The following is a 27,207-nucleotide window of genomic DNA, read 5'->3' on the forward strand; positions in this document are numbered from 1 at the left end:
CATCCTTTGTATCACCCGCAGTTCAGAGGCCAAAGGGCCTCCTCAGACACCACAGAGACCAACGTTCCCAAGAGAAGATGCTCAGATGAACTCCCTTTTCCGTTTTTAGATTTGTAGAGCTTAAGGGAGTGCATAACCATGAGCCCGCATTGGAAACCCTCAATCACACTAAGCTGATGTTTTCTGGGTTTCCATGGGCAAGGAACGATAGTGTGTACTCTAAAGAGCAGTAAATCACTAATTCAAGCAAGCACCAAAGGCACAAAGTAGCTCTTAAGAGGATGTCTAAGTGCCATTTTGAAAACCACAAATATCAGTGCTGTGACCCAGCAACCCCTCATCCAATGAGATCTTGAGGCATGCTATATGAATGTCAGATCTTCAGTATGATTGTTTTAATCCACCCATTTTAAATGACTAACTTTGGTTTTGAGGGCTTTGGCACTCTGCAACCTCATAATATCTACAGCCCTGCAGATAATAGACCAAAAGTATTTACTTAATCTTGACAAGACACATGTGTTCTTTTTTTTTTATGATGCAGATATCCATTACTTTCAATTGCATTAAACAGAAGACATTAATATTACAAAAGATTAGAATGTAAAATAAATGCTGTTTTTTGTTTAGTTTTTTTTGGTTTGTTTATCAAACAGTCCTGAAAAATGTTTCACAGTTTCCACTAAACTATTAAGCAGCACAGCTGTTTTTAATATTGTTTAATAAGAAAGTGCCAAAATAGCATATTAAAATAATTTTTAACATACTTTTTACAATATAAGAATAATTTATTTGTCATTAGAAGAATACATTTTTAAAATATATTTTAAAAATATTGGATTTTAATTACATTTTATTATATTTCACAATGTTTTTATGTATGCATATTTTTATTTATTTGATCAAAAAATAAATAAATAAATGCAACCTTGACGATCATAAGAAACTCCTTTCATAAACACGTTTAATAAACATTTCCGAGCTTGTTTTCCCAAGTACATTAATTTTAAACTAAGTAGAGTTCATATTAATACCTTTACTGGCTAGCCGCTTGAGATTACTGATATAAAAGCTATAATTTAACTTTTTTTTTGGAGTAGTACATTTCCTAACATTACCACACATACAGTGCGTTAATGTCACTTTGAATAATATTAGTCTTTAAATGCATGCTATACACCTGAGGTATATACTTGTAATATTTTTGCAAGTATATCCATCTTTAATTGGACTTCAGCGCTACTTCTGCACAATTGAAGTGCATTAGGCACAAAAGTAGTTGTTCCAATTTAGAAAACTTTCAGTGCACCAGATAAGTATAGTTAAATTACAACTGCAGTGTATTTTTATTAAGCACATAAAATGTATTTGTGCTATGCTTAACATTTAAATACATTTATTTCAAATACATTTCACTAGGGTTGTTTCATCAGTAGCTTTGTTGACAAGATTAGCGACTCTCATGATAAATCAGGTTAGCGATTAGCCTTATGTGTAATTAGTCTTACTGAGATTTTTATCATCATCTATCTGACGCTGTTACACCAAAAGCATGCTAATGTGTAGCAAAGCACACACTCAAACGTACATCCAGCTCTATACCTTTTACTGTGATGCATTGGGGTTATTTTCTGGTGCCCTCTGCCCTGATAGCTTTTGTCCCAGGACTGAGAAACCATGGAAGTATCGAGACAATTAAGGTAACTAGTCCAGTGCCTTAGAGAGGCTTAATAAATCACATTCAGCTCTCAGGGCTTATAAGGGCCAGCAGCTTGCTGGAAATTATGTGAGTGATTGGATGGATTTGGCCAGTTGTTTGACATGGCCTTAGACTGCCAGAGAGAAGCCAGCAAGACCCTGCTTTATAAACATTAACAGGAAAGGCACCTAAGGTCTGCTGAGGATCTCGGGCTACTGTATTTATGACAGGGTTTTCTAAATAAAAATCTCGCTATGAACTAAAACGTTGTTTCATTAATTACGTTAGGATAACTCGCAAACATGAATCATTTATCTTGAATTTTGTATGAGCTTTTCTGAATAAGACGCAACGATTATATAATGCATGATAGATCATTCACTGAATACTAATTACTTTTATTCAAGGACATATTCAATTGTTTAAAACTGACAGTAAAGGCAATTATTATAGTCAAAATATTATAACGATTTTGCTAAATATTAAAAGGGTCACAAGTCCGGATGAATGCTTCTAAAAATATTTTAATAAAATTTCGCAATGTTGTTTTTACTGTATTTGTGATCAAATAAATATTTTTAACATGATCAACTAAATGATTTAAACACTCTATCTTAATTCATTTGATATAATGTCAACAAAAACATTTTACAACATTGGTTATTTTAGTTCATTTTTATATAAAATAGAGCAGTATTTGTTGTTAGTTTGTATTAATGCTGTCAAAGGATGAATTGTGAATTATCGCATCCAAAATTAAATGTTTTTGTTTGCATAATTTATGTGCGTGTATATTTATTATGCATGCATATATTTATGAAAAATGTGGTTTATATGTTATATAAGAAAATATATAGGTATATGAGTATAATTACATGTATTATAAACCGTATGTGTGTGTATTTACAGTACATATGCATTATAAATACACAAAGTACACACACATACGTTATGTATGTAAAAACTTCTGTATAGGATTAAAATGTATAGGATTAACATTAAGATGGGTAAAATCTGTCAAAGAATCGTTCATTGTAACATCATGTAAACAATCACTCTAAACTAATATAGTTTAATGTGTCAGTAATATATTTTAATGTGTCAGACTGATAATAAATTTTTATGGCGTAGAGACTTGGGGTTAGGCGCTTCTGGTTTAGGCTGGTAAACAACCACAAAGCACACAAAAATAAATAATAATAAAAAAATACTCCATTGGACACATTTCCTTTTTCCATTTAACAGAAAGCAAGCAGCTACTCTGAGACGTTCTGAACTGGCACGTGATCTTCAGTTATACCGCTTATGATTGTGGTATGGATGCCATAACTTAATCTACGTGGCCTTTGCCAGAAATCCCCTATTAATAAGAAATGTATCATTTTACAAAGCCCCTGGGGTGTTAAAAGAAAAGTCATTCTCTTAATACTTCCTTTCAGTGCTGGAAGCAGTTTTCGTGCTCTCCCCTAAATCCCTAATCCTTCTGCCGCCACAACTAACGCCTTGGGAAAAAACCATCAACACAGACTAAATAGGGATGTTATACAGTGTGACATTTCCCAGGTGCAGGACGGACAGAGAAGACAAGCCTCTCTTTTTTTTTTTTTTTTCCCCCCCCCTTCCCTGAGCATTTAACTGTTGCGTACTTCTGCGCGCTGGTGTGCAACACCGAGTCAAGAAAGGCCTCACTACGGTTGTTCAAAAATGGGAACAAATTGCATGCTACCAGGATCGGCTGACTCCACTGGTGGCTCCCGCTCTGCCTGCGGCTTCCCAGGGTTCAAGGCAGCTTAGGGATCTGGTGTAGAGCGGTTTGCATGGTGCTGTGTAGTTAGGCCCCTTGCCAGGCCATTCTGCTGGAATTTCCTGTCTGAATCGACTCCCTCCCGCTCGCTCCCCTCTTGTTCCTGGAGCGAGACAGAAAAGCCTTTTTAATTACACTGCTGCTGCCTGGCCTCTCAGGATATTATTATTGTTCTTGAGTGCTTCCTCTAAAGATGAGCTACTCTCAGTACAAAGCCGCCTGTCTCTCGACTCCGTTCGGACATGAAAAGTGAATGTTTTTCCTCTGCTTTGAGTACCCGTTGATAATGTCTACCACCTGTTATTGTCTTTAAAAGGACATTAAACCACAAGCTAATCTTGACCTGTAACGGAACGTGGATGCCTGGTTCTCACCAGGTCCTGACAGGATGTTTTGTACATTTTAGGAATTATAATGTGGCAATGAAACAATAATAGTTTTCATAACCAAAAACGTGGTGCTTACTACTTAAAAGGATTAATAGATGGATTTGTATTTTTGTTGTATTGCAATTAAACCGTTATTTTTGTTGTTTATGAGGTGGGGGTATTTTTATGAGGAAATAATTTCAATAACTTTTTTAACGTTTTCATTGCATTATGCACAAAGCTGTTATACACTTGTTTTTGTTGTTGTTTTGGTTCAGAAATATATTTTTTCAATTCATAAGTCTGCAACACTTTAGTATAGGGAACAATTATAATTATGAACCTGTTATTATCATATTAGCTGTTTATATTTTGTATGATTATTTAGGCTAAAGTCATAATTAATAGTTTGTTTATAGCAAGAATTGGACCTTAAAATAAAGTGCATCCCAAATGTCAATATTCATTCATTTCAAAAGTAATTTGGCACATTTTAATGCAATGATATTAAGTATAGAATGCATTGGTTTGGTTTGGTTCGATTTTGTTTAGGATTTTCCTTTGTATTACTGTATGAGATTTGTTGTATTAGACAAGATAACATTATGAGTAGGCTAGTATACATTTAGAAAACATTAAACTGTGTCTTTTTTCAAAGAATGAAGCGTTCTTAAATGTGAGGTTTTTCTTGAACACTTGTACAGTCAGCTTCGGGATGAATATTTATGCACAAGCCCCTTGATTTTTTTTTGCTCCATACTGGTAAGCGCATACTGTATCATGTTGTTCTTTATAGGAAACATAGCGGGTCAAACCATTCACATCACACCTGTGTAGTGTGTACCCTCTTGAGTGCTGGACCTTGGCCCTCCTTTTGGCCCAAGAACAATGGAGCTGTCTGGGTGATGGAATAAGCCCCTCTCTGCCTCTACATCCTCATGAGGCCCTGTCCACCCTCGAGTCAGAGTTACTGTATCCCAGATTAGCTCTTAATGTCTGCTCAGTTGTTGTGTTTGGAGAGGTTGCCATATGACGTTTGGTCTTTTGCAGTGTATTTTTATGATGTATAATGTGAATCACTGCATTAGCTCAGTAAATGGAAAAAAAAAAAAACGCTCTTAGTAACTTACTAGGCAGTTTAGCTCATATATGATTCTCCACACTTTACAGCACCAGTTCCCATCATTCTTAAACACAAAGGAATCCCATGAGTTTCCAAAGGCTTACTCAAGCGCTGACATGCTGTGCACTTGGCCAAAGCATCAATGAATATGTTATGTATATGCATGCTTATCCTCCTACACGCAAACCCTCGTTACGTTGGCCCCTGCGCAAGGACTTGAGAAATGCCTCTCTATATCCAACTCGCCAAGGAAAGGGAGTCCACCTAATTGGCAATGAAAAGCGCACTACTACAGCCTGAAAGTATGCAGTCACTTTGAGCCGTTGAGTTGGATTTTTAAGTCATCACACAACCAATCCCTCCCTGCATTTGCCGTTGTGAAATAGCCTGCTTACCTGTCAGCTGTAGTTTCCGCTGTGACAGTGATGAAAAGGTTGAGGAGTTGATCATTTCTCCAGGACAAATTCCACTGGAAATACAGACGTTTAAATTGAATGCAAGCTCCCAAAGTACAATAACATGCACTGTTTTTGTATAGCTTTGGTTTCAGAAATGGGCTCATTTTTGCAGCTAAGAAAATTTGTGTGTGTATAATTATGCTATATATATATATATATTAACTAGAATTAATAGTCAATTAATAGTTAATTCTCATTTATTTACTGTTTTGTTTTCGAATGAACTTCTTGATAGATAGATAGATAGATAGATAGATAGATAGATAGATAGATAGGTCCGCAAAAAAACCTCCCCATATTGTTTGACCTGTTCCTTAGTATTGAGTGAGAATAAAGTATGCTTTAAAGCCACGGTGATGATTGGAGTGAGAGTGGCAGCTCTGGAATGCTGACTCATACAGGTCTCCTCCTGATGGGCCCCTGAGAGGCCCCTGCGGCCCTTCTCCACCCTCATCTACCCTCATCTCCTCACAGGTAGAGATAATGATCTGAGGACTTTACCCCCATAGTCTCTGTTCTCAGGTCAAGCCTGACTTACTGGTGCACGTGATGCCCAGGAATTTTAATACAGGCAAGGAACGGGCACAGAACAGACACGCACAGGAGATGAGATGAGGAGTCCGTCCAAAAATAGCCTCAGGAGCTCATTAACAGCGAATAGTAATAATAAATTTAAGATGCAGACAGTATACACTATTTAGTGCTTATTCAAAGATCTATAACCACCACCTTAAGTAAGTTCCACTCATTAATGAAAGCATGTTGGTTTTTTACAAGACCCCCTTAAAGCAATCAACCTTTTTATAACAGGAAGAGCATGTTTTGGCCCTCTTTTTTTAGCCCAGACAAATAAAAACTCATCATGAGAAACTGTAATCCACTCATTGCACATGGAAGACCACTAATACTGAGAAACCATTCGTAAGTTTTCAATTATTTTGGGGATCTTGGAGAGCAAGACTGTGGCTCAGTTATAAAATCCATATTAAAACTGCCTTGTCTACTGTGTCATACATAGAGTTTGGGATTAGCCTATTGCTAAGCTAACAACTCTGTACTCTTTATAAATTGTGAACCAGTACATTCTGAATAAGTTGTTCCAGGACACAAATTTTATGTATTATTTTTTTGTTCCTTTCTCTGTGGTATTAGTGTTTAAAATGATTGCGTAATGTGGCTTGAATCATGGTTGTTATAACTAAAACCATAAAAATACCTCAGTATGTGAAATAAATGAATTTTATTTCAGCTAGTTAACATTTCACATTTAATTTAACATGTACTAAAATAACTTAAACAGAAACTATAAAAAAATAACAATAATAATAATTATATATACATTTATTTTATTTATAATGTTTTTTCTGTTTAAGTTATTTTAGTACATGTAAAGCACATTTGCACAAAACAGCTTTCTTATGTTGTATTATTGCCTCTAATGTGTTTTTTTTTCCTTCTGTTCTGCCTTTGACTCCATAGCTCCTCACTTATTCTCAACCTTTCACACGCCGATACCGATCGACATGCGCCACCACGAGGGAAGGTACCATTACGAGCCACATCCTCTGCACCCCATGCATGGGTAAGTTTGTCAGCCACTTCACAACATTCATTTTTTCTCTCTTTGCACTGATGGAATCATCATTAATCAAGAAATAACCTAATGAGTTATCTTCGATATAAAGCACACAGATTCAGAGCACAGATTCTGTTGTCAGGTCTTGCCCAGTACATCTGTTTGTCTTCTGCCTGAAAGATTGTTCAGCTCAAGCTGTAGATGTGCAGCACATGGAGAGCAAACATCCAAGTAGTGAGAAACAAATGCCAATGATTCAGTCAGTTTCGTATCACAGACAAAATGAGTGTTTAGTACAAAGCTGACGGCATGTTAGCATCTCATCCTTGTAGTATTTTATAGTTTTGGACAACATCTGTAAGTCTGACATGTACTGAAACAGTTTTGGCAGGTTTTGTCTTTTAAACCTGGAAATAATAAGGCAGTCCTAGGATGAATAAAAAAAAGACAGGCCAACTAATATGATTTTTTTGGCAGTTGTGTTTGAGATAGGAAAAAAATATTATTATACTATTATATATAATGTATAAAAGATGTTCATTTTTCTATACAGTACAAGGCTAACATCAGTGCAACTGTGCATTTGCATTTAAAATCACAGATTGGATAGCGCTACATACTGCGAGCCCAGCGACACTAGAACAATTTATCACAAGAGTCGAAGCAGCCCGAAAAAGAGAATTCCTGCCGTCTCTCTATGTACTCTGGCTTCTTTGATTAATGTGACTTGGCCTTGACAGAGGCCCCCTAATTCATCAAGACCTTGATTTAGCTGTCCTTTTCACTGCCTGTGTCCAATTCACCTAATTACATGTATGTTGCACAGCAAATTAAGCACAACGTTATCTTGTGGAGGTGTACGGCAAGGATCTGGTTTAGGGATCGGACCCTATAGAATGATTCATCGTGCAGGTTTCATGTTACCACTTAGGTTAAGACATCTTTGCAGAATTTTATTGTAAATATTTGCAAATATACCTCTGCATCAGAGGTAGTGTTTTCCACGGTCTATTTCAGTATGTTACATCACTATGCCAGTAGTGAGTCATTCATTCAACCTTTTTGTTCAAACACTCATTTAGGACAAAACGAGTGAATCTTTTAAAAGGTGATTCACTGAATCCTAACTGTTATGTTCAAGATTTCTGTGTATTCAAATATGCTCAAACACATTGGCCAAAGAACCTTCCATAGCAATCAATCCTCTCCCCACAAACCTAAATAGGAAAGAGTTAACAAATCTTGAAGATGAATGTCTGATGTTTGTAGAGTATTTCAGCATGTAAACAGAGCAATTAGCATCTAGAATTTAGCTTTCCTTTCCCAGAACCTCAATGACAGCAGAGTGAATGAGAGAAAAACATCCTCCCTTATTCACTCGCTAGCATTTTTCGTTTTAGAAAACAGTTTCAGATTGCAGTGGTATCGAGAACCACCCAACATTTTTTTCTAACCAATGTACTAACGGAAGTTCTCCAACTTAATTAGCGTTTCTGTTGAGTGAGGGGAATTTTTGCACATATCTTTTAGTTTATGTGATGGTAATTGAGATTTTTGACTCCTACTTGGTTCGTAGGTTTGCGTATATAAGTTTATGCATGTTTGTAAGGTTTGGCCGTGCAGTACTGACGGGAGAGCATGCTTCAAACTCTGAAAAGTTTCCCACGACTCCCAGTGGCAGTTACCTGCAGACTCTGTGGGATATAATGTGATTCAACTAAATCAAAGCACCTGACCAGGAACACGATGATGATGTGTCATACTTCTATTCTCTCTAGAATCAGCGGGGAATATGCATATTCTGGAAATTCCTTAGAAATCTCGTAATGAAAGCACATATTGTTCAAATATTAAAATGTTCAAGTTCACGTACAGACACTAAAAGAATTTCAAATGGAGTTATTGTGTTGTGTTACTATGGGCAGCTACCACCCATGGTGCAACGATGGAAGACTGCTAAAATGACAGGTAGCTATTAAGAAGAAGCTCTCTAAATGCACCATGACATACCCTGTCTATGACTAAGGTCTCTTTAACCGTTCAAGTACCATCTTGTCAGTGAGAGGGCGTAACAACAAGACCTCAGTTATCATTCTTGTCAGTAGGGGCCCTCTTTTTCTTATCCCTTGACAGGTAAAGTTGTAAATAATGGCTTATTATTAAGGGTTCAAACACCCTGAGCAGTTTTCCTGATTTATTTACGCGTTGACGTGTTGTCTTGTCAATTTTGACTGTCTGACAATCACTGAGAAATGTAAGAATGTAACCAAAACTGGGTTAATTATGTTTTTGTAGAGTTAGGTGTTGTCTCTTGCTGACGTTGACATACTTTCCCATAGTAGTACAATTATGGCAGAACCATAGTAAATATTACTGCATTATATATGTATGTTTGTTTGTGCTTGTGTTTATGTATGTATGTATGTGTTATCTTTAGCTGTTAATTGACATCTGTTTATCTTCAGATTGGGACACTAAAACTAGTGGTCACTATAATTACAACCGTGCTGACATTTTCTGTGGCGATGCCATCTGTTGTGATGCTCTTGTCAGTGGTCAAGATGGCAACCAAAAGCACATGCTTTTATGGCTGCAGATAACACATCTTTCTGGCAGTTTGCAAAATCATAGCACTATTGCAGGCGAATATTAATTTTGAGCACTTGCTCCAGCCCCCCCTTTTCCACAAACGGGGGGAGATTTGGTGGTTTGTGTATGGCGAGTCTGTTTTCTTTCAGCTCCTCAAGAACAGAGACGTCTTTATGGCTATCCTTTCAAGGAGGCTGATGGCAGAAAGTTGGCAACAGGACAAGCCTGGTAGTCTGCAGGCGTTTACTGGAAACTGAGCACGACTCAGGCTGGGTGCAGGTTGGCCTCTGAACAGAGATGGTATAAATGAGAGACTGAGATGAAGCCAGACTGTGCCAAGCATAATGCATCCGATACCCGCCGTTCAGATAGTCACTGTAGGCTTTGCTCACATCTCATTAAAGGTACAGAAAACAGTTTATCCATTTTTTAAAAAATACATGTATTAAAGCAATGGTTTCAAAATCTGTCATCATTTACTCAGCCTCATGTCATTTTAAACCTTATTCTTTCTGTATTCTGTGCAATTGCAAAAGGAGATGTTAAGCAGAAGGTGAATGGCAATCAGGGCTGAAAAACTACAGACGTGACAAAAAACAGGCAGTAACTTCTCTTTAGAATATCTTCAGAATTGTTGTGCATGATAAACAGACATAAATTTAAGACACAGAATAACCAGTGATGTTAGGCATCATCACTGCCAACCAAACACATTTGAATATTGTATTCCTCACACAATCGGTTGCACACGTCAAAAATATTTCAAATATAGTCATTGTAACTTATTTTTATCATACTTGAAATGGTGCTTTTAGTCAGTTTTCGCACTTTCATTGCATGCCAAACAGCAAGATTCAACTTTCTGCTAAACATCTAGGTTTGGAAAAAACATGACAGCGAGTGGATGATGACAGAACTGTAACCTTAAGTATTTGGCACATAACTAAATACAATTTGATGGAGACGATCTGTAATCCTCTTTATTCACATGTCAAACAAATCTAAATAACATACACTTTCATAAAAGAAACATCCCCCTTTCACTGAGGCGAAAGATTTTTTTCCTTTCCCGTTGAGTACGTTCTAATTTTCTTGAAACAAAATGAATGTGTAGCTGTAGTTGTAGCCCGCTTGCCATCAAATCCCCAGAAGAATCGACCATCCCCCCGCAATTTGCAGGCCGTGCGCAGAACACACCCTTGTGGAACGCAGGCTCTGATTCATACGCATGGTCATTTCCTCTCCCAGTGGAAAGTAAAGTAGTATGGGGACATAGACGGGTCTGCTTTATTTTAACACTGTCTGACATATCCCCTCTGTGTTCAAGAGCGCTCCATTTAGGGACTCGACTGCTCAAAAGAACTCTCTGGGATGCTAGGTTATGATTGGTCAGCTACAACATTAGCCAGTCAGAATCCTTTTGACATCCTGGTCCAGATTATATTTCTAGGTTTATTTTACTGCAATTACTTTTTCTTTCAGGACCCTTATGTAGCTCAGAGATTATGGCGATGGCAAGAGCAAGTTCATGGGTTTGATTCCCAAGAAATGATTGAATTGAAAAACTTTAAACTGCAATATAAGTTGCTTTGGCAAAAAGCATCTGCCAAATGTGTAAATGTAAAAGTAGATTCAGATTCTGTTGGTGCTCTCATTCAGGTGTTCATCCCCTGGAAACTAGCATGAAGGTCATGGGTTTGATTCCCAAGGAATTCATGAATTCTAAAAAATGGTAAAGCTTGAATGCAATGCAAGTCAGATTGGATAAAAGCGTCTGCCAAATGCATACTTGTAATCGTAGGACATCAGATTTCTAATCTTTCTCTCGTCCAGGTGTTCAACCACTATACATGTAGTTGAGGGAAGCATACGCAAACATCTCTTCAAACATCTCTCTGATTCAGAAGATCAGACTGTGCGCTCTACTTTAAGGAAATGTTAGAGTTACAGCTGCCTCCTGGCTGGTGTTTTTGGACTGGCGTGCGGGCGGCGTATATACCTGCCAAGACGTGACACATTTATATCTTCACCACAACCTGTGGGCTATCTGTGAACTTCTGCCCCACTATCTTGTTTTACACATCAGTTTCTTCAAACACCACCTGAAAAATGGAGGGGGAAGTATTAAGCAGTCTCATCATAACAGTTTAGGGTTGTGTGTCTCCAGAGGTGTCCATCCCAAGCAGACATTACAACAGCCGTGTACTACAGCACTTTGAGTCTCGACTTGTTCAAAACCTCAGGCGAATAGGGAGGAGTGGCTTGTCTACATTCGGGAGTCATGGAAAAAAACATGACCAGTTTCAGTTCACATATAAGTCCAAACCCAGTCTGTAAAGTCTCTTTGATCCAGTTGATACCGTCAACTCTACCTGACCTGAACCTAAAATTGTTAGACAGCAACTTATCAAGAATGAAGAACTTAGTCTTATTTGTAGTCTTATTTTAATTTATCTATAAATTGGCTTCTCAGATAAACTTTTGATTTGAGATTTAGACATTTTTGTAAGGACAACAAGATAAAATTAGTTTCTCATTTACCTTTGCGTTTTTTTTATATGAAATTGAAAAATTAAACTGGATGTGCTAGAAGTTTAATTTTATTAATAAAAAATGTAATTACATTTGGAAAGTGGGCATTACATACCAGAAGGGGAGCCAGACGACTCCAGGAGACATGGGCTGAAAAATTAAGAGGGATTTGTGGCGTCATCTAAAAAGCAAACTAAATGAATCATGCACCATAAAATCAGGACTATGCATTGAGAAAGTTAAAACGTCATATTTGATTTCCTGATTACTATAATAATCAGCTCTGAGCTTCTTTTAAGTTAAATAAATACGGTCTTTCTTTGACACAATGAAAAAGATTTTTATGTGGCCTCGAGACAAAGACTAAACCGAGGGTCCCTAATTACGCTACACTTAAGCACTTAAACTATGTGGCAGCTTGTCTTTGTGTAAGAAACTAATTGAGGTCTTCTTTCTCTTTGTCTTTTGCCAGACCGCATGGATTAGCTGGCAGTCCAGTTATCTCTGATATCTCTCTTATCCGACTATCACCTCACGCCGCAGCTACCGGAGAATCACCCTTCAACCCACCTCACCCGTATGTCAACCCACACATGGAGCACTACCTGCGATCAGTCCACAGCAGCCCCACGCTCTCCATGATCTCCGCAGCACGTGGACTGAGCCCTGCTGACGGTGAGTCTCGTATTGTTCCCTATGTGCTCTTGTCATTGACAAATACACTGACTAAAAAAAAAGTAAAATAAAACATTGGGATGGCTTAAACAGATTCAGCAATGTCACATTGAATTGGTCAGAACAGACAGTACAGATATACAGTATAATGTTACAGAATATTTAGATTTCAAATACTCTGTGCTGCTATAAAATATATCACACATTTCCACAAATATATTAAGCAGCTTAGTTTTTAAGATGTTGTAGGAGGACCAAATAAGACCAGAATGATGGGATTAATGTCTTTTAGAAATGCACCTTTGTACATTTTAGAATATTCTATTAATTACATAAATGTAGCCTTGTTCCTCATTTCAAAAACATTTTAATATCTTACCAATCCCAAACCACTCATTTGCATTTCATGTCTTTCTAAACCTATGTGATTTTTTTTTTTTTTTTTTAAGAAACACAAAAACAGATGTTTTAAAAATGACTAAAAGCACCATAAAATGAATCTGTCATGACTTATGTGCTGTAATCTTATTGTGAGGAAAGACAGAAGTGAAGCACTTTTACAATACTTTGATGTTTTGGGTTCTTGACAGCCCCTAGAAACCATTCGGTTTCGTTTTCTGGAGTGAACATTCTATCTAGCATCTTATTTTATGCTTGAAAGAAAAAAAGAAAGTCCCGGGTTTTGAATGGCATGAGGGTGAGAGAATTATAACATCCGGGACAGCCAAGGTATTTCTATGGTTTACTAAAAACATTTTTTTTTTTTGTGATGCTACCTCCATGCTGTTAGATGCCAGTAGAAATCCGAGAGCACTTTTGTATCGCCCATTATAATGGCTGAAAATGGGTTTTATGTTTGTGGGGGTATGTCTGGGAGAAGGAATAAAAACATTGGTCAGCGAAGAAAGCAAGCTAATGGTTCCACTCCTCCACAAACTGAAACCCAACAGAAGCTCTCTCACATTGTTTATCTCCTTTAACGTGTCAAGGATTTAGACATCAGGCATGCTAAAAAACATTACTGTAGACCTGTTCTTATTTATGTAGGCCTGAATATGTAAATAGATGCTAGTCAGAAAGAAAACAATTTGCTGAACATTATCTACCTTGCCAAAAGCCTGGTCCTTTCAGTCTTGTTACTATAACAGGTTTGGACGAGAGATAAGTCGCCAAGCACAAAGTCTTGGCAGTAATGGCTCTGCTTTCACACTTAAATAAGCAATGTGGAATAGATTGTGTTGGTGATTAGATGGCGGTAAAGATAATGGAAGGAGTTGAGCATAAGTTAGCCTAAATAACAACTAAAAAGTCTATTTCCAACCGTTTCATATACACCTCGTTCCCAGCAGTTTACCAAGGTCTCATATAAAAGGCACACAAGTGATTACCGGTAGTTCAATGATTTGCATACAATTCCTCACTATTCTGAGTTAAAATTAGTTTTTCCTTTTGGAATATAGAGTCAGCTAATTTCGTGACAGAGCTTCAGTTCAGTGCAGAAGTCAATCATGTTCTAATCTTTAACAGAAGGTCCATAAGAAAACTGATGAAGATCGGCGGAGATGTCCCCTGCCCCAGAGCAGTGTTCTGACTGCTGATCTGCCTTCATCGGTCCACCGCCTCAGGGCTTTTTCAGCTCCGGGCCTCTGCCGCACCCCTCCTCACTTCGATTTTGAGCCCCTCTAGGGACGCAGTTATACGATCCGGCGAGCGTGGAGAAAATAAACGGCCTTGTTCTGCCATGAATCCAGCACAAACACACGCCTGTTCTTTTTTAACCTCGCTAGGGCCTAATTGTTCCTGATAGAGCTGTTATGGTATGAATGGCCAAGCAGGCAAGAATGAGGTGGAACCCCCCCCCTCAATCCTGAGTGTCCCATAACTTAAGCAGCAAGGACGTGAAATGCAGTTATTTCTTCGTCGTAGGCGAGTGTTACGGAAATGACATAGGAGGCACTAATGGTTATCTGACCTAGGCTGAAAGAAAAATAAATATATGCTTTGCGTGTATTGCTTTTGACACCTTTAGTCTGAGGTTTACTAGGTGCTGGTGTTAACAAATTTACCCACGTTTAGGCAAGGAGAGAGTACTTTTTACTTGTAAACAAACTTCAAGTGCAATGAACTAGACTTTTTTTTTCAGCAGTGTCAAAAAAACGTTGATCAATTTCTTAGAATTTGTACTAAAGATTTCTAGTTTAAATAAATGCTCTTTATTTAATTGTTCTCTTCATTGAAGAATCCTGAAAAATCACAGTTTTCACAAAAAAAATAAGCAAGCCTGTTTTTGAGCATCTGTTTTTTGAGGTACAGAATTGATATATACAGAATTATATATTATATATAGAATATAATTATTTAAAATTATAATAATAATTCAGAATGTGTTTCTTTTCTGTCTGTTACTGTATTTGTACAGACGTTGCTTATTATTTTATATAAATGATTTAGAAAAATAAATGAAAAGGAAGTGATATTAATTTTAGCATTAATATTTAAGATTTATACATTACACAGCATTCATAATAACATTTGCTATTTGAAGGTAGCAACTCGCACAACTTGGTTCACAAGATGCTTCATTTGATAACTCATGGCTAATCATTAGCCAATTTAAATAGATATTTTTAAGGTATTTGCCATTTTTGATGCTAGAAACCGAATAAGAAAATGTCTATCAGTTTTCTCATGTACTGTGCTGTACATCTCTCAAGCATTAGCAGCTGTATAGCTGTATATGACCGTGTGATAAAACATTGCACAGGGGACAATAAATCTAGCTTCACTCTCCACTACCCAGATGTGTGTATGAATCCTGAAATACTAAACTCTGCTCTTCTCTGTCTGAGCAGTGACCCATGAACACCTGAAGGAGAGGAGCTTGTTCGGCCTGCCCCCTCCCCCGCCAGGGGCCAACCCTTCAGAGTACTATCACCTCATCACCAGTCACCGCAGCCCTTATGGAGACCTGCTCATGCCGACGGCGGCCGCAGCTGCTCATCTCCCTGACTACATGAGCCCAGTGGACAGTGAGTTACACACCGACCAATACACTACATCCGTAATGTCACCTTAAAGGTCAAATGTGTGAGATTTTTTTGTTTACGTGTTGAAATGCATTCTCCTGACCAATATTTAAAGAGACAGCTATAGTAAGTAAGCCAGGGCCTATGACAAGATATAAATTTGTGACAGTAATGTCAAATAAAATCTATATTAGCCACTGAGGGGATAAGTTTGTGTCAGTTTGTAGCCTAGTCAGAAGCAGAAACTAATATAACCCTAAATTTATGCTAGGCTGTCTATGAGAAAGCAAGACGTACTTTCAGAATGCACCAACACCAACAATAAAACTGAATTAGCCAGAATCGCTTCAACATATTTTTGTATTTCTCTGGTTTTAAATCAGATGTAATACTGACTTCTTCATATGGCAGCATGCAATGAAAGATATGTTTTGAATGATATTCTAAGTAATATTAAAATAAAATAAAATATACATTATTACTGCTATTTTGCTTTGCTAACAAAAAATGCTTGTGAAAGTTTAATTCTGTGAGCCAGTGAGCCAACAGAGCTCCCATAGGGCTCAGTTTTTGAATTTGGACCCCTGCTTCTAAAAGAGTGTAAACACTGTGGCTTTGTGGTGATTTCAAAATATTGCTCTGATGGTTAGAGTGGACCAACATGTCAACTTCTAGCTCATCCAGTAGTGTTCTGAGCAGGGCTACCTGTTTTCAAGGCAAAGAGGGGGTGTATGGAAAACCTGTTTGGAAGTAATTACATTTTTTTGGAGTTCTGTTTAGTGACTAAAAAATATAAAATAAAAAAATAAAGCTGCAGTCTGTATTTTTTTTTTTCTCAAAATTGACAAAATTTGCATAATTTGCACATCACAAATCCATTTTCCAAACCGTGTTTTTTGACTTGTCCTGAATCACTACGGTAAGTGTTTCTATTCAGACTATTTAGCTTCTTGATTCATCGTAGACATAAACGGAGAGCTCCAGTATTCTTCCACAAGATGCACGCAGTAGACACAGCCAGTAACAGTGTTATTTTAGTACAGTCGATATACTATTATCATTTGTGTTCGTATTTTCATTCATTTTTAATATACTTTTGGTTTTTACAATAATTTTAGTTAGTTTAGTAGTTTAAACTACCTGGAACACTGGAGCACTAATATTCGATTTTGTTATGATTTACATAATCCAATGTTTTTTAAAAAAAAATTATTGAGTTTTTAATTATCGAAAATAACTGGGCAGTACAAGTAGCAAACAAATTTGCTACGCTTTGCAAAAAACAATCAGTAGATACGAGCTTTTCTCATCAAAAAGCTGTTCCCATCTTCACCGGTGTATAAAACGTGACTCACGTGGAAAGCGGCTGTAAACATGAGCCATCTCAACAATTTATGAGGCGTTTCTGTTAGGGCCTCTAATTCAGATCGGCCTGCAGGTGTGACGCGTTATTATAAGTAACATTCGACTTCCCTCAAACCTCACCTTAAAAGGGAAATACATGTTTAGAGGAAGACTTTTCTTTTCTTTTTTTATGCCGTGGCTGTAATGCCAGGTCTTTCATCTCTGCTTTTTGTTTTCAAAGATGTGTTATGGCAGCTATGTACCCCCTCCTGCTTCTTTGTAATGCGATCCAATTAGTCATGTAATGGACGGGTGTATGCTCTTGATCTTGTAAGGTCCCGATTATGCCTGGCTTAATAATGTGGCTTTGTTAAAAGATGCCCAGAGGGTCGCTATTGCATGTCGTTGCGTAATCTATAGGGGTAAACCAGGGCGAGCAGGTTGTAGGTCTTGCGGTGCCAAGCAGGTTTTCGGCTCTCATCCAAAGTTTGGAGGAGAAATACAGTGTTGTGAATGGGAAACACTGTGAGAGAGGATGAAGGGGAAGTCAGTGTAGGGTGTCTGCTCAGGAAACTTGCGATTGTAAATAATCAAGCTGGCACGCACTCTTGCTTTGATCCAGTCCAGCCACCCACAGTAACTCTTAGTGCCGCATACCCACGCGCCCTCTCGAATCGCGTGTCCCAATTACTTCCAATCACTAATCAAACACGAACCTCTGCGTTTTTATGACCGTAATGAGTCGGTCATGAGAGTTCCTGCATCTCTGACCGCTAACGCTGGCCGCCGCGGAGCTGACTGCCCACAGTTTGTGTAGTGAGGCTTGTGAGCTCAACAGCGCAGGGCTTTCTCCTTCCAGGCTCGAGTCTTTGGCCTTCTCCTCCGCCAGGCTTGATGTGGTCTCACTCTGGGCACTCAGGTGTTCACAGCTCTCCACACCAACCCACAGACACAGGGCTTTCATTGATGGCCGGTGTCAGCTCATGGTGTGGTGGCATAAAGCAAGCCCTTCAGTAGAGCGAAGCCCTGATAAATATGCATTGCAGGGTTTAGCGTTTGTCTTGGAATGGGGTGGCGATAAAATTCGTATGCGTATTTAAAAATCAATTTATGTTCTAATAAATTCAGCAGACCCACCACAAGAGTCAGTGTTCAGCGTGCACAAAGTGGCCCTCTTGTTTTTCCCCTTCATGATTCCCATTTGCCCATTAGCTGACTTGGAGAGAGAAGGTTCAGGTTTTCCTGTAAATGGTGATCGTTGTTGTGAAAAAGAAAAAAAAAGAAAAATGTGCACATGGAAAATCTGTCCGGCTTGTCATAGGAGCCAACATGTGCAGTGCCGTAAATTTATTTGGACGTTCAGCATTTTTACATGCACTACTGGGTCAAACCGAGACGTTAACTGGAGTCATGCGACATTCAATAGGTTGTTACAGACTTCAGCTTATGACAAAATAAACGTTTTGACATTTCAGTAACACTTTATTTTACAGATAAACCTGTAAGTTGCTAATTAGCATGCATATTAGTAGAATATTAGTCATTTATTAGTCCTAATTGAGCACATATTAATGGATTATTCTACATGAATTTATTCTACATCCCTAATCCTACCCAATACCTAAAATTAACAACATCTTACTAACTATTAATAAGCAGCGAATTAAGAATTTATTGAGGGAAAAGTCATGGTTAATAGTTAACGTGTTACCAACATTTCATATAGCATTTCATAAAACAAACTTTTCAAAAGAGAGACTTCATAATATATGTGTAATTATGTATGTGTGTGTGTGTGTGTGCGCGTGTGTGTGATTTAATTGTGTTAGTTAACTTAATCAAAATAACCCAAATGCTATTTGAGATTAATTGGAATGTACAATAATAATAAAAAAAAAAAATAGAAAATATTTAAAAACTGGTTATCTGTTTTTTTTTCTATTAAACCATTTTCATATATATAGATAGATAGATAGATAGATATAGATATATAGAGGTTGAATGCTGATATTTTTCACTCATGCAGTAGCTCACATGCTACTTTGGTGCTGATAGCAGTAATTAAAACAAATCTCTCGTCATTAAATATGCTTAGCACGTAACCCCACATCAGTCATCCATGACTATAAAGGAAAGAGTAAACTCTTAAGACATAAGAATGATGGATCATCACCCCGTCTTGAATTTAAACCCCAAAAGCTTTGAATACATGTAGCTCACTCTTGCGGATCACTGCTCCTCCTGGCAGCGATGTGAACGCCAAGTGCATTTGCCCGAACAGGCCCCAAAATAACAAATAGCAGCAAACAATGAAAGGAGTCGGCGTCGCCTATGAGTGCACGTCTTGCTGAAACGCTCCATTGCTGTGCCAAGTGCATGTGCATGCCAATGCCGTGCACTTAACATGTTAATTATGGTCTCCGCCTGACAGGGCGACACGCCGGTTGAAAGCGCAGTCGCCACTAAAAACAACACAGCCGCATTTCCCCATCACACCCAGACGGGATTTTACTCAATGGGCACGTTCCTCAGGCCCTCTTTGTGTATTTTAAGTGAATCTATTGCGCATGCAATGTTATGAGAAGTCTCACTCGATGCTCCTCAATGGGTGAGAAGGGAAATGCTGGCCTTACGCCCTCTGGATGGATGAACACGTGAATAAATAAATCACCACAGCCTCCGGCTCACAGCCAGACTCTCTGCCTGATACCCAAAACAGCAGGATAATAAGTTGAACAGACCTCCGTTTCAATTCAGCTCTGCTTCTTCTCTCTGTGTTGAAGTGAAGAGGTCTGCAGCTTCTAATTGAGTTGCTTACGCAGGAATGCTTTAAGATTATGAATGGAAAGAGGAGGAAAACAAATGCTGAACTCATTTGTGTGGCATAGCCAGCGGGGAACTGTTTAAGGTCCCGTGATAATAGCTGCTGCCAAAGCAAACGTCTGCTGTCCGACTACAGGCAGGACTGTTTGGGAGCGGAGGTTTTTTTTGGTGTAAAGGGAGGGAGTCTTGTCACCACTGCAGCTCAGGCCAACATACTCACACATACACAGCACAGCAGATACTAACGTAACACTCTGCTGTTTCTCTCTCATTGTGATTGCCTGTTGCTTGAAGTGCGCTTGATATAATATACATTTAAAAAAAAAAAAAAAAAAAAAAAAAATATATATATATATATATATATATATATATATATATATATATATAAAAGAAATTTATATATACTCTTATTTTTAGCTTTATTTTTTACTTTATATTTCAGTGCGTTCTTAAACTATATATGCATGCTATTTTCTTTTTATTTCTTTTTGAAGTAATGTTGTTCTTTTGAACTTTATGAATTTAAGTTGCTTAATATTAACTGTTTTAAATTATATATAATAAAAGTTTCTTGAGCACTAAATCAGTATATTAAATGATTTCTGAAAGATCACATTAAACTGATATTGCTGTGATGGCTGCTGAAAATTTAGATTTGCCATCACAGCAATAAACAACATTTAAAAAATATATATTTACATAAAAAAGTCATTTTAAACTGTAATCATATTTTACAATATTACTATTTAACTAATCCCTGATGAGCATTGGAGAATTTTTTTTTTTTTCCAACCCCTGTTGAACTGTAGTTTATTGCATAATTTAATTATTGCATCATATATTTTTTCTACACTATTTTTTTATTTAGATTTTTTACATTTATTATGATTAGTTGCGCTTTATTATTTGCACAATAGACCTTTTAGCGATCCCCGAAGGGAAGAGAAGGAACACAAGAATATAACACCTTCCAAATAAATTTTTCTGGCATCCCAATAAAAACATCAGAGCAGATGCCTAATATAATTACCCCTTTTGTAAACGCCTGTAATTATAAAGCCATATATCAGGCCAGATCCTCAATCAGAAGCACCTCCTCCTACCCACGATTCCCCATCCCACAGGGTCGACAGGACTGCCCGAGCCAGCCTCTGCCACCACCACCTCACAGCACTGCACATCTGGTTTAGCGCTCTCCCAGGAACCTGTGCACCCCTAAATTAGAGACACCGCCTGTAAAAACAGACCATTGCAGAGTGTGTGGGACTCGGCAGCCGAGGGCAGGCCAGACGCTGCTACCCCCTGCTGTTCTCTTCAGTCTGTGGGCAGCGGCCTGCTAAGTGCTGCCACACGCCGTCCCATCAACGTGGCAGTCGCTCTGCACGTTCTTGAACGAGATCTCTTAAGGTTGTTACTTTAGGTACATATGTTTAGATTTTTACGTAGAACTCAATTGAGAGGTTTACTGTCCGTGTTTTTTTTAATACTCAGCGAAAACCAAAGTTCACATCACTCGTCTTCTGTCATCCTGTGGTTTGCTGTCTGACCCCAGGCATGCAAACTATTGCTGCTCCTCTCCAACCAAAGCCTTCCTCGTGTTCTTAAAAACACTAAATGAAATATTTTTTTTATTATGTGGCTGAAATAAAACATAAAAAACAAAAGTGGGAGACAGAAGCTTTAAATTGCAAGATGTAAACTTCCTAAAACAGTTTTACCTTTTTATGTTTTTTTTTTTATTCTGTGGGGTCAATAAAAAGTTACATAAAACTAAAATAAATAAAATACTTTCTCCTCACAGTTTATTAATGCAGAAACACCTATAAGCAAGAGTAAGAGATGAATGTTATTGTATTATATTAATGCATCAGTCACCTATGCATGTCAAGTGCATTGCATCATGTAATGCAGTATTTCACAAAGTAAACTGTGTTGTATATTTTTCATGCTCATTTTGACAAATGTAGTTGATGTTTTAAATATCTCACAAAAACAAGACATTTGTATGCTGTATAGTAGCCCTAATAGCCTATATACTTAAACAGTAAGAGTTTGTAATATATATGAACAGTTTATTTGCAAAACGGGTAACTTCAAAAATTATATTTCTATTGTGTTAGTAACTGTATTTTTTTGTTATTTTTTTAATCTAATCAAAATAACCCAACTGCAGTTTGATTGAGATCAATTGGAACGCACAATGAAAACGAAGTATCTGATTTTACAAATAAACTTCATACACACAGAAATAAAAGTAGTATTGTAACATGCTGTTTTGAACATAGCCAGTCATTATTTGTTTGCAGGGCAGTGTAGAAATTGCTCATTTCACCTTGAAAAGAAGCGCCGAATGTGCATACAGGCATTTGGATCAAATGTCAAAATGTCACTTTTTATATATATATATATATATATATATATATATATATATATATATATATATATATATATATATATATTTAGTGTAACAACCTATTGCTGTTTGCAGGGTACATCAAAAAGATTGCTTAAAGAATGGCAGGAGGAGTAATTAACTGGTTGGAGGTTGTAGATTTGTGAGAGTTTGACAGGCGTCTGTTTGAAATGTCAGTGGAGGGTTTTTTGTGAGGTGCTTGTGTTTGTGTGTAGTTTAATGGACCCATTACATGTTTCCTGTTGTAGCACCTTTGCTGATGCCCCCCTGGAGGGCAAAAAGCCTCCTTGCCCGACTGCTGTTCTCTGTCCTCTTACACCAGGCCTAATGCACAGCACCTGTTTACTACAGCACAGGGCACATGTACATGGAAACAGCATAAGTTCAGTTCTCCAGATTATATCCAGTTGAATATCGAAAGTTGAATATTTACCTTTAAAGGGATAGTCAAGAATTTTAGTTCCAAAATCATAGTGTGGTATTTTAAGGGCAGTATTACTCTGTGAATGTAGATTGAGATGTAGATTTATTAAATAATATAATATAATATATATATATATATATATATATATATATATATATATATATATATATATATATATATATATATATATATATATATATATGCAGCCTTGGTGACCAAGAAACATTATTGTTGTTCTTGGGTTTATAATAAACATTCAGCATTTCACACTTTATTTGCTTGCTTATTTGCCTTATTTTACTTTCAGATCAACGTTGTTAAACAGTATCTGTTTGGCATTCTGCTGAACAACCCATTTGGTGAGATTGGTACGATAACCTGATAAATTATTCATAGCGATTTGTATGCGGGCCAGCATACTAGTGATGCCGGAGATAAAGAGAATTGAATGTCCCACACAGAGCTCTTTAAGGTGAAAGTGAAAAAAGTGTCTTTTCTCTGCAGTGTCCCGTTTCCCCAGTCCCAGACTGACGCCGAGGGTGAGCAGGAAGCGAGCGCTGTCCATCTCTCCAGTCTCGGATGCCAGCATCGACCTGCAGACCATGATCCGCACCTCGCCCAACTCCCTGGTGGCCTACATCAATAACTCCCGCTCCAGCTCGGCTGCCAGCAGCTCTTACGGCCACCTCTCCGTCGGGGCCATCAGGTACAGGAATCTCCCATCTGTGTTGATTTTTCTTGTAAATGTTTTAGCAGATTGCCCACTGCTTGAGCTAACACAAAATGTGACTTTTTTTTTCCTTTTTCCTTTTTCACATCTCAGCCCCTCCTTTACGTTCCCACATCCTATCACACCGGTGGCATACCACCAGCTGCTGTCCCAACAGAGAGGTCTGAATGCGTTTGGACACACTCCCCCTCTCCTGCAGCCTTCTCCGTCCCTCAGCACCAGGCAGACGCTGGTGGCAGCTGCTCTGACCAACAATAACAGCACCGACACAAACACAGAGTCCAGCCAGGTGATTTTACTGAGAATTATAGTTTCTGTACCTGCTTCTTTACGTCTATCTAGGTATGTAAGGTTCCTAAGATATTAAGAAATCTGGAAATTGTATATATATATATATATATATATATATATATATATATATATATATATATATATATATATATATATATATATATATATATATGTTGAGGGGGTTTTTTTTTTTTTTTTAGGAAATTAATATTTTTAATTTAGCAAGGATGCATTGAATCGATTACAAGATGGAACATACATGTTGGTTCACAACGATATAAAGCAGCACAACCGTTTTTAACATTGTTAATAATCTTATAAATAATGGTTATCATAATAATTAAGTTTCTTGTGCACCAATTCAGCATATAAGAATATATTACAATATAAGTTAGTTTTTTTTAAAGAAATGAATATTTTATTTATTTATCAAGGGGATATTAAATAGATTAAAAATGGCAGTAATCATGCAAAGAAATTGAACATGCATATTGCTTCACAACGATATTAAGCAGCACAGATGTTTTCAACATTGGCAATAGTAATTGTTATTAATAATAATAACAATCTGAATAATTTATATTTCATGAGCACCAAAATATCATGAGCATTTTAAAATATATTAACATAGAAAAGTTATATTTTCACAATATTACTGTTTTGACTGAAACATATATTTGAACAGTATTATGTAATGTTCAAGTATGCATGAATAAATAATAATTCTGCCTAATTCTTCACTGATTATTTTCGTGTTATGACGAATAACCACTAATTGCCAAAAAAATATATATTTATGTTGTCATTTTCTAAAGATTTGAACTGTTATTGTTTTTTTTAAAGCATAAGTGTTAAATGGTGGCAAAGATGAATAGCGTGGCTATAGTGCTCCAACAGCACGAACCAACATAAACAAACCTAAAAATGAATGCTAATCTCAACTGATCTTTTCATTCATCCCGTTTTTCCCCAGCTTCACTTCTATAGTAGTCTGCGCAACGCTCATAGACCAAGAGCTGCTGTCACTCCCATGTAAACAATGTGGCCATCCAGAATATAAACTTCCTCTGACCTACTCTCAGTCAGTCCAGACACTCGCCAATTCAGTTTTCATTCCGGCTTTATTGCTGATCTCCAAAACACATACACGCACTGTAGTTATGAGCAACACATTTCCCACACTTTTGAGCAAACCATGTCAGGGTTATTGAGTTATAGAAAACATGGGCCTCTGCCATACTGTAGTGGTTGGGAGGAAAGGCACCACTTCAATGCTGAGCCTGCGTGTTCAGAGAGACTGTCTGTTGAATTATGAATCCATCTGAGGATCAAAGTCTGTAGCTGCTCTCTGGGCGTAATAATTTCTTCCTTTTCATATTTCCATCTGACAGATGCTCATAGTGCAGTCTAAACTGTTTAGTCTCTGTGGCGGGTTGCTTTGTGAAATATGGCATCTGGAGCATGGTGCCTTTTGTAGGCGTGAAATCAGCGCTCATGCCAGCAGCCAAACCGTCGACATGGTGGCTCCAATGTCTCTTCCCTTGTTCTCTTGCAGAATGCTGGTGGAGACCCAGCTGTCAGCAGCACGGTCAACCCTATGATCTTCAAGAGGTCAAAGGTGAAGACTGAAGCAGATGGACCCCACCCCATCTCACCTGGTTCTCAGGTTTGCAGAATCTTATCTGCTGTCGCTTTAAGGTCACATTAAGGGTTTTAAGCCTTAAAATGGACTCAACTCATGAAGCCATACGGTTGCTATAGTTTAAGTTGTTGTTCGCTGAGAATCTCCATGAACACATTATTCGAGTCAGTTTTCTTTCAATAAATCATTGATTGCATTTCTAAACAGTTTTGTTATTGTTCAATTTGTTAACTGAAAATGAACAAAAATTAGATCAGCTTTAATGAACAAATAATAATAAGCATTTAAATTAATAAATAAACAAATTAAAAAGGAACTTAAAATTTAATTGGCATGAACCAAAATAAATAAGTAATAAAATTAGGATTAAAATTGCTAAAATTAATTTAAAATAAATTAAAGCTAAATAGAAATATTAATAAAACAACAATAATAGTAATAACACATTAAAATATAATAAAGTCAAAATATTAGTAAATGCTGAAATAGTATATAAATAATACTTAAATAGCTAAATCTTTTTATGGATTGTTGTGGACATGTATGTGTTTGCTCTTCTCAAGCCTGCTTTTGAGTGGATGATTATTTTATGATGTGCATGGGCACGATTATATTATAGATGAGCTAAAATGCGAAAGACTGTACCTTGAATTGGTTTCACAATGATTATTTCAAAGAATATTTATTTCCAATACGACTTAATTCGTTTAATAAATTCAAATCATTTCAGGGAGATAATAACGGAGAATGAGAATGCAGAAAGAGCTCCTTATTTATTTTCTTTAACAAAACAAACAAAAAAGGTTGGTTGATATTGGGAGTGTATTCAAATAATAAATATGTATTTTTGTCTGTCAGTATTAAATTAATGAAAGAACTGAGTTTCTCTTTGTAGTGATAACTTGAAAATAATTGAAAGTGCAGTAATTAGCCATCCTGATTACCTTTGCAGTAATCAGTAATGCAATCAAATTACAATTTTAAAAAAGTATGTAATAATTTGTAGTGGATTACTGTTTTTTGACTAACTTACCCCAACACTGGTTGCTATGATACGTGAGGAGAGGTGCAGAGTGTGATTGGGGCAGATGGGAATTAATGCGCTTACAGTAGTGGGGTAAATATGCTGTAGTCAGCATGGACCTCTTTCAAAACCCTACATATTTGAGGTTGATGTTCCACACTTGGAATGATAGAAACCAAACTCTGAATGGTTTCAAAGAAACCATTATCAGTTGTTGCTTTAGTGCTCTTAACAACACATTGCTCGTGGGTAAACATACCCTTGACTTTGACTGGATATCACACAAATTAGCCTGTGGGAGGTGACATTAGATGTGGCCGTGAAGCATTCCGTTCTCTTGCCACATTAGAGAGGTTTTCAACCGTTTCAATTTTAAGTTCATTAAAGCTCAAAAGCATTCTTAACATTCCCAGACCTTAAGAGAAATGAGGGTTGCAGTATTGTGCTGGAAAATTGACCTGACCGCCAACAATAGTTCCCATCTGATTCTCAATAACTCAAGACTAGGATCAGCTCCCATAAGAAATATAAAACACTAATGAGATCTATTTTTTTTAATGGCTAAATTTTTCACTGAACCACAGTGGGATTAGTGTTTCTCTTCTAGTGTGTCAAACAACTATATATCAGGCAAAGTCAGAGATCTCAGTATGATTTTATATATCA

General features: G+C 37.2%; 1 protein-coding gene across 3 annotated transcripts in view; it reads left to right on the forward strand.

Annotated features, from left to right (window-relative positions):
- Nucleotides 1-27,207, forward strand: part of gli2a (GLI family zinc finger 2a) — a 65,673-nt gene that overhangs the window by 30,882 nt on the left and 7,584 nt on the right. For 2 of the 3 annotated variants that reach the window (XM_043249399.1, XM_043249401.1), the window contains exons 3-8: nucleotides 6,932-7,034; nucleotides 12,622-12,824; nucleotides 15,677-15,853; nucleotides 23,359-23,560; nucleotides 23,678-23,873; nucleotides 25,431-25,541. In XM_043249399.1, coding sequence (XP_043105334.1) covers nucleotides 6,932-7,034; nucleotides 12,622-12,824; nucleotides 15,677-15,853; nucleotides 23,359-23,560; nucleotides 23,678-23,873; nucleotides 25,431-25,541 — 992 coding nt within the window. Of the gene's footprint in view, nucleotides 1-6,931; nucleotides 7,035-9,368; nucleotides 10,022-12,621; nucleotides 12,825-15,676; nucleotides 15,854-23,358; nucleotides 23,561-23,677; nucleotides 23,874-25,430; nucleotides 25,542-27,207 lie in introns of those variants that run through there. The other variant, XM_043249402.1, reaches the window with a different exon arrangement.

Source organism: Puntigrus tetrazona, chromosome 9 (assembly GCF_018831695.1).
Source record: "Puntigrus tetrazona isolate hp1 chromosome 9, ASM1883169v1, whole genome shotgun sequence".
Lineage (NCBI taxonomy): Eukaryota > Metazoa > Chordata > Actinopteri > Cypriniformes > Cyprinidae > Puntigrus > Puntigrus tetrazona.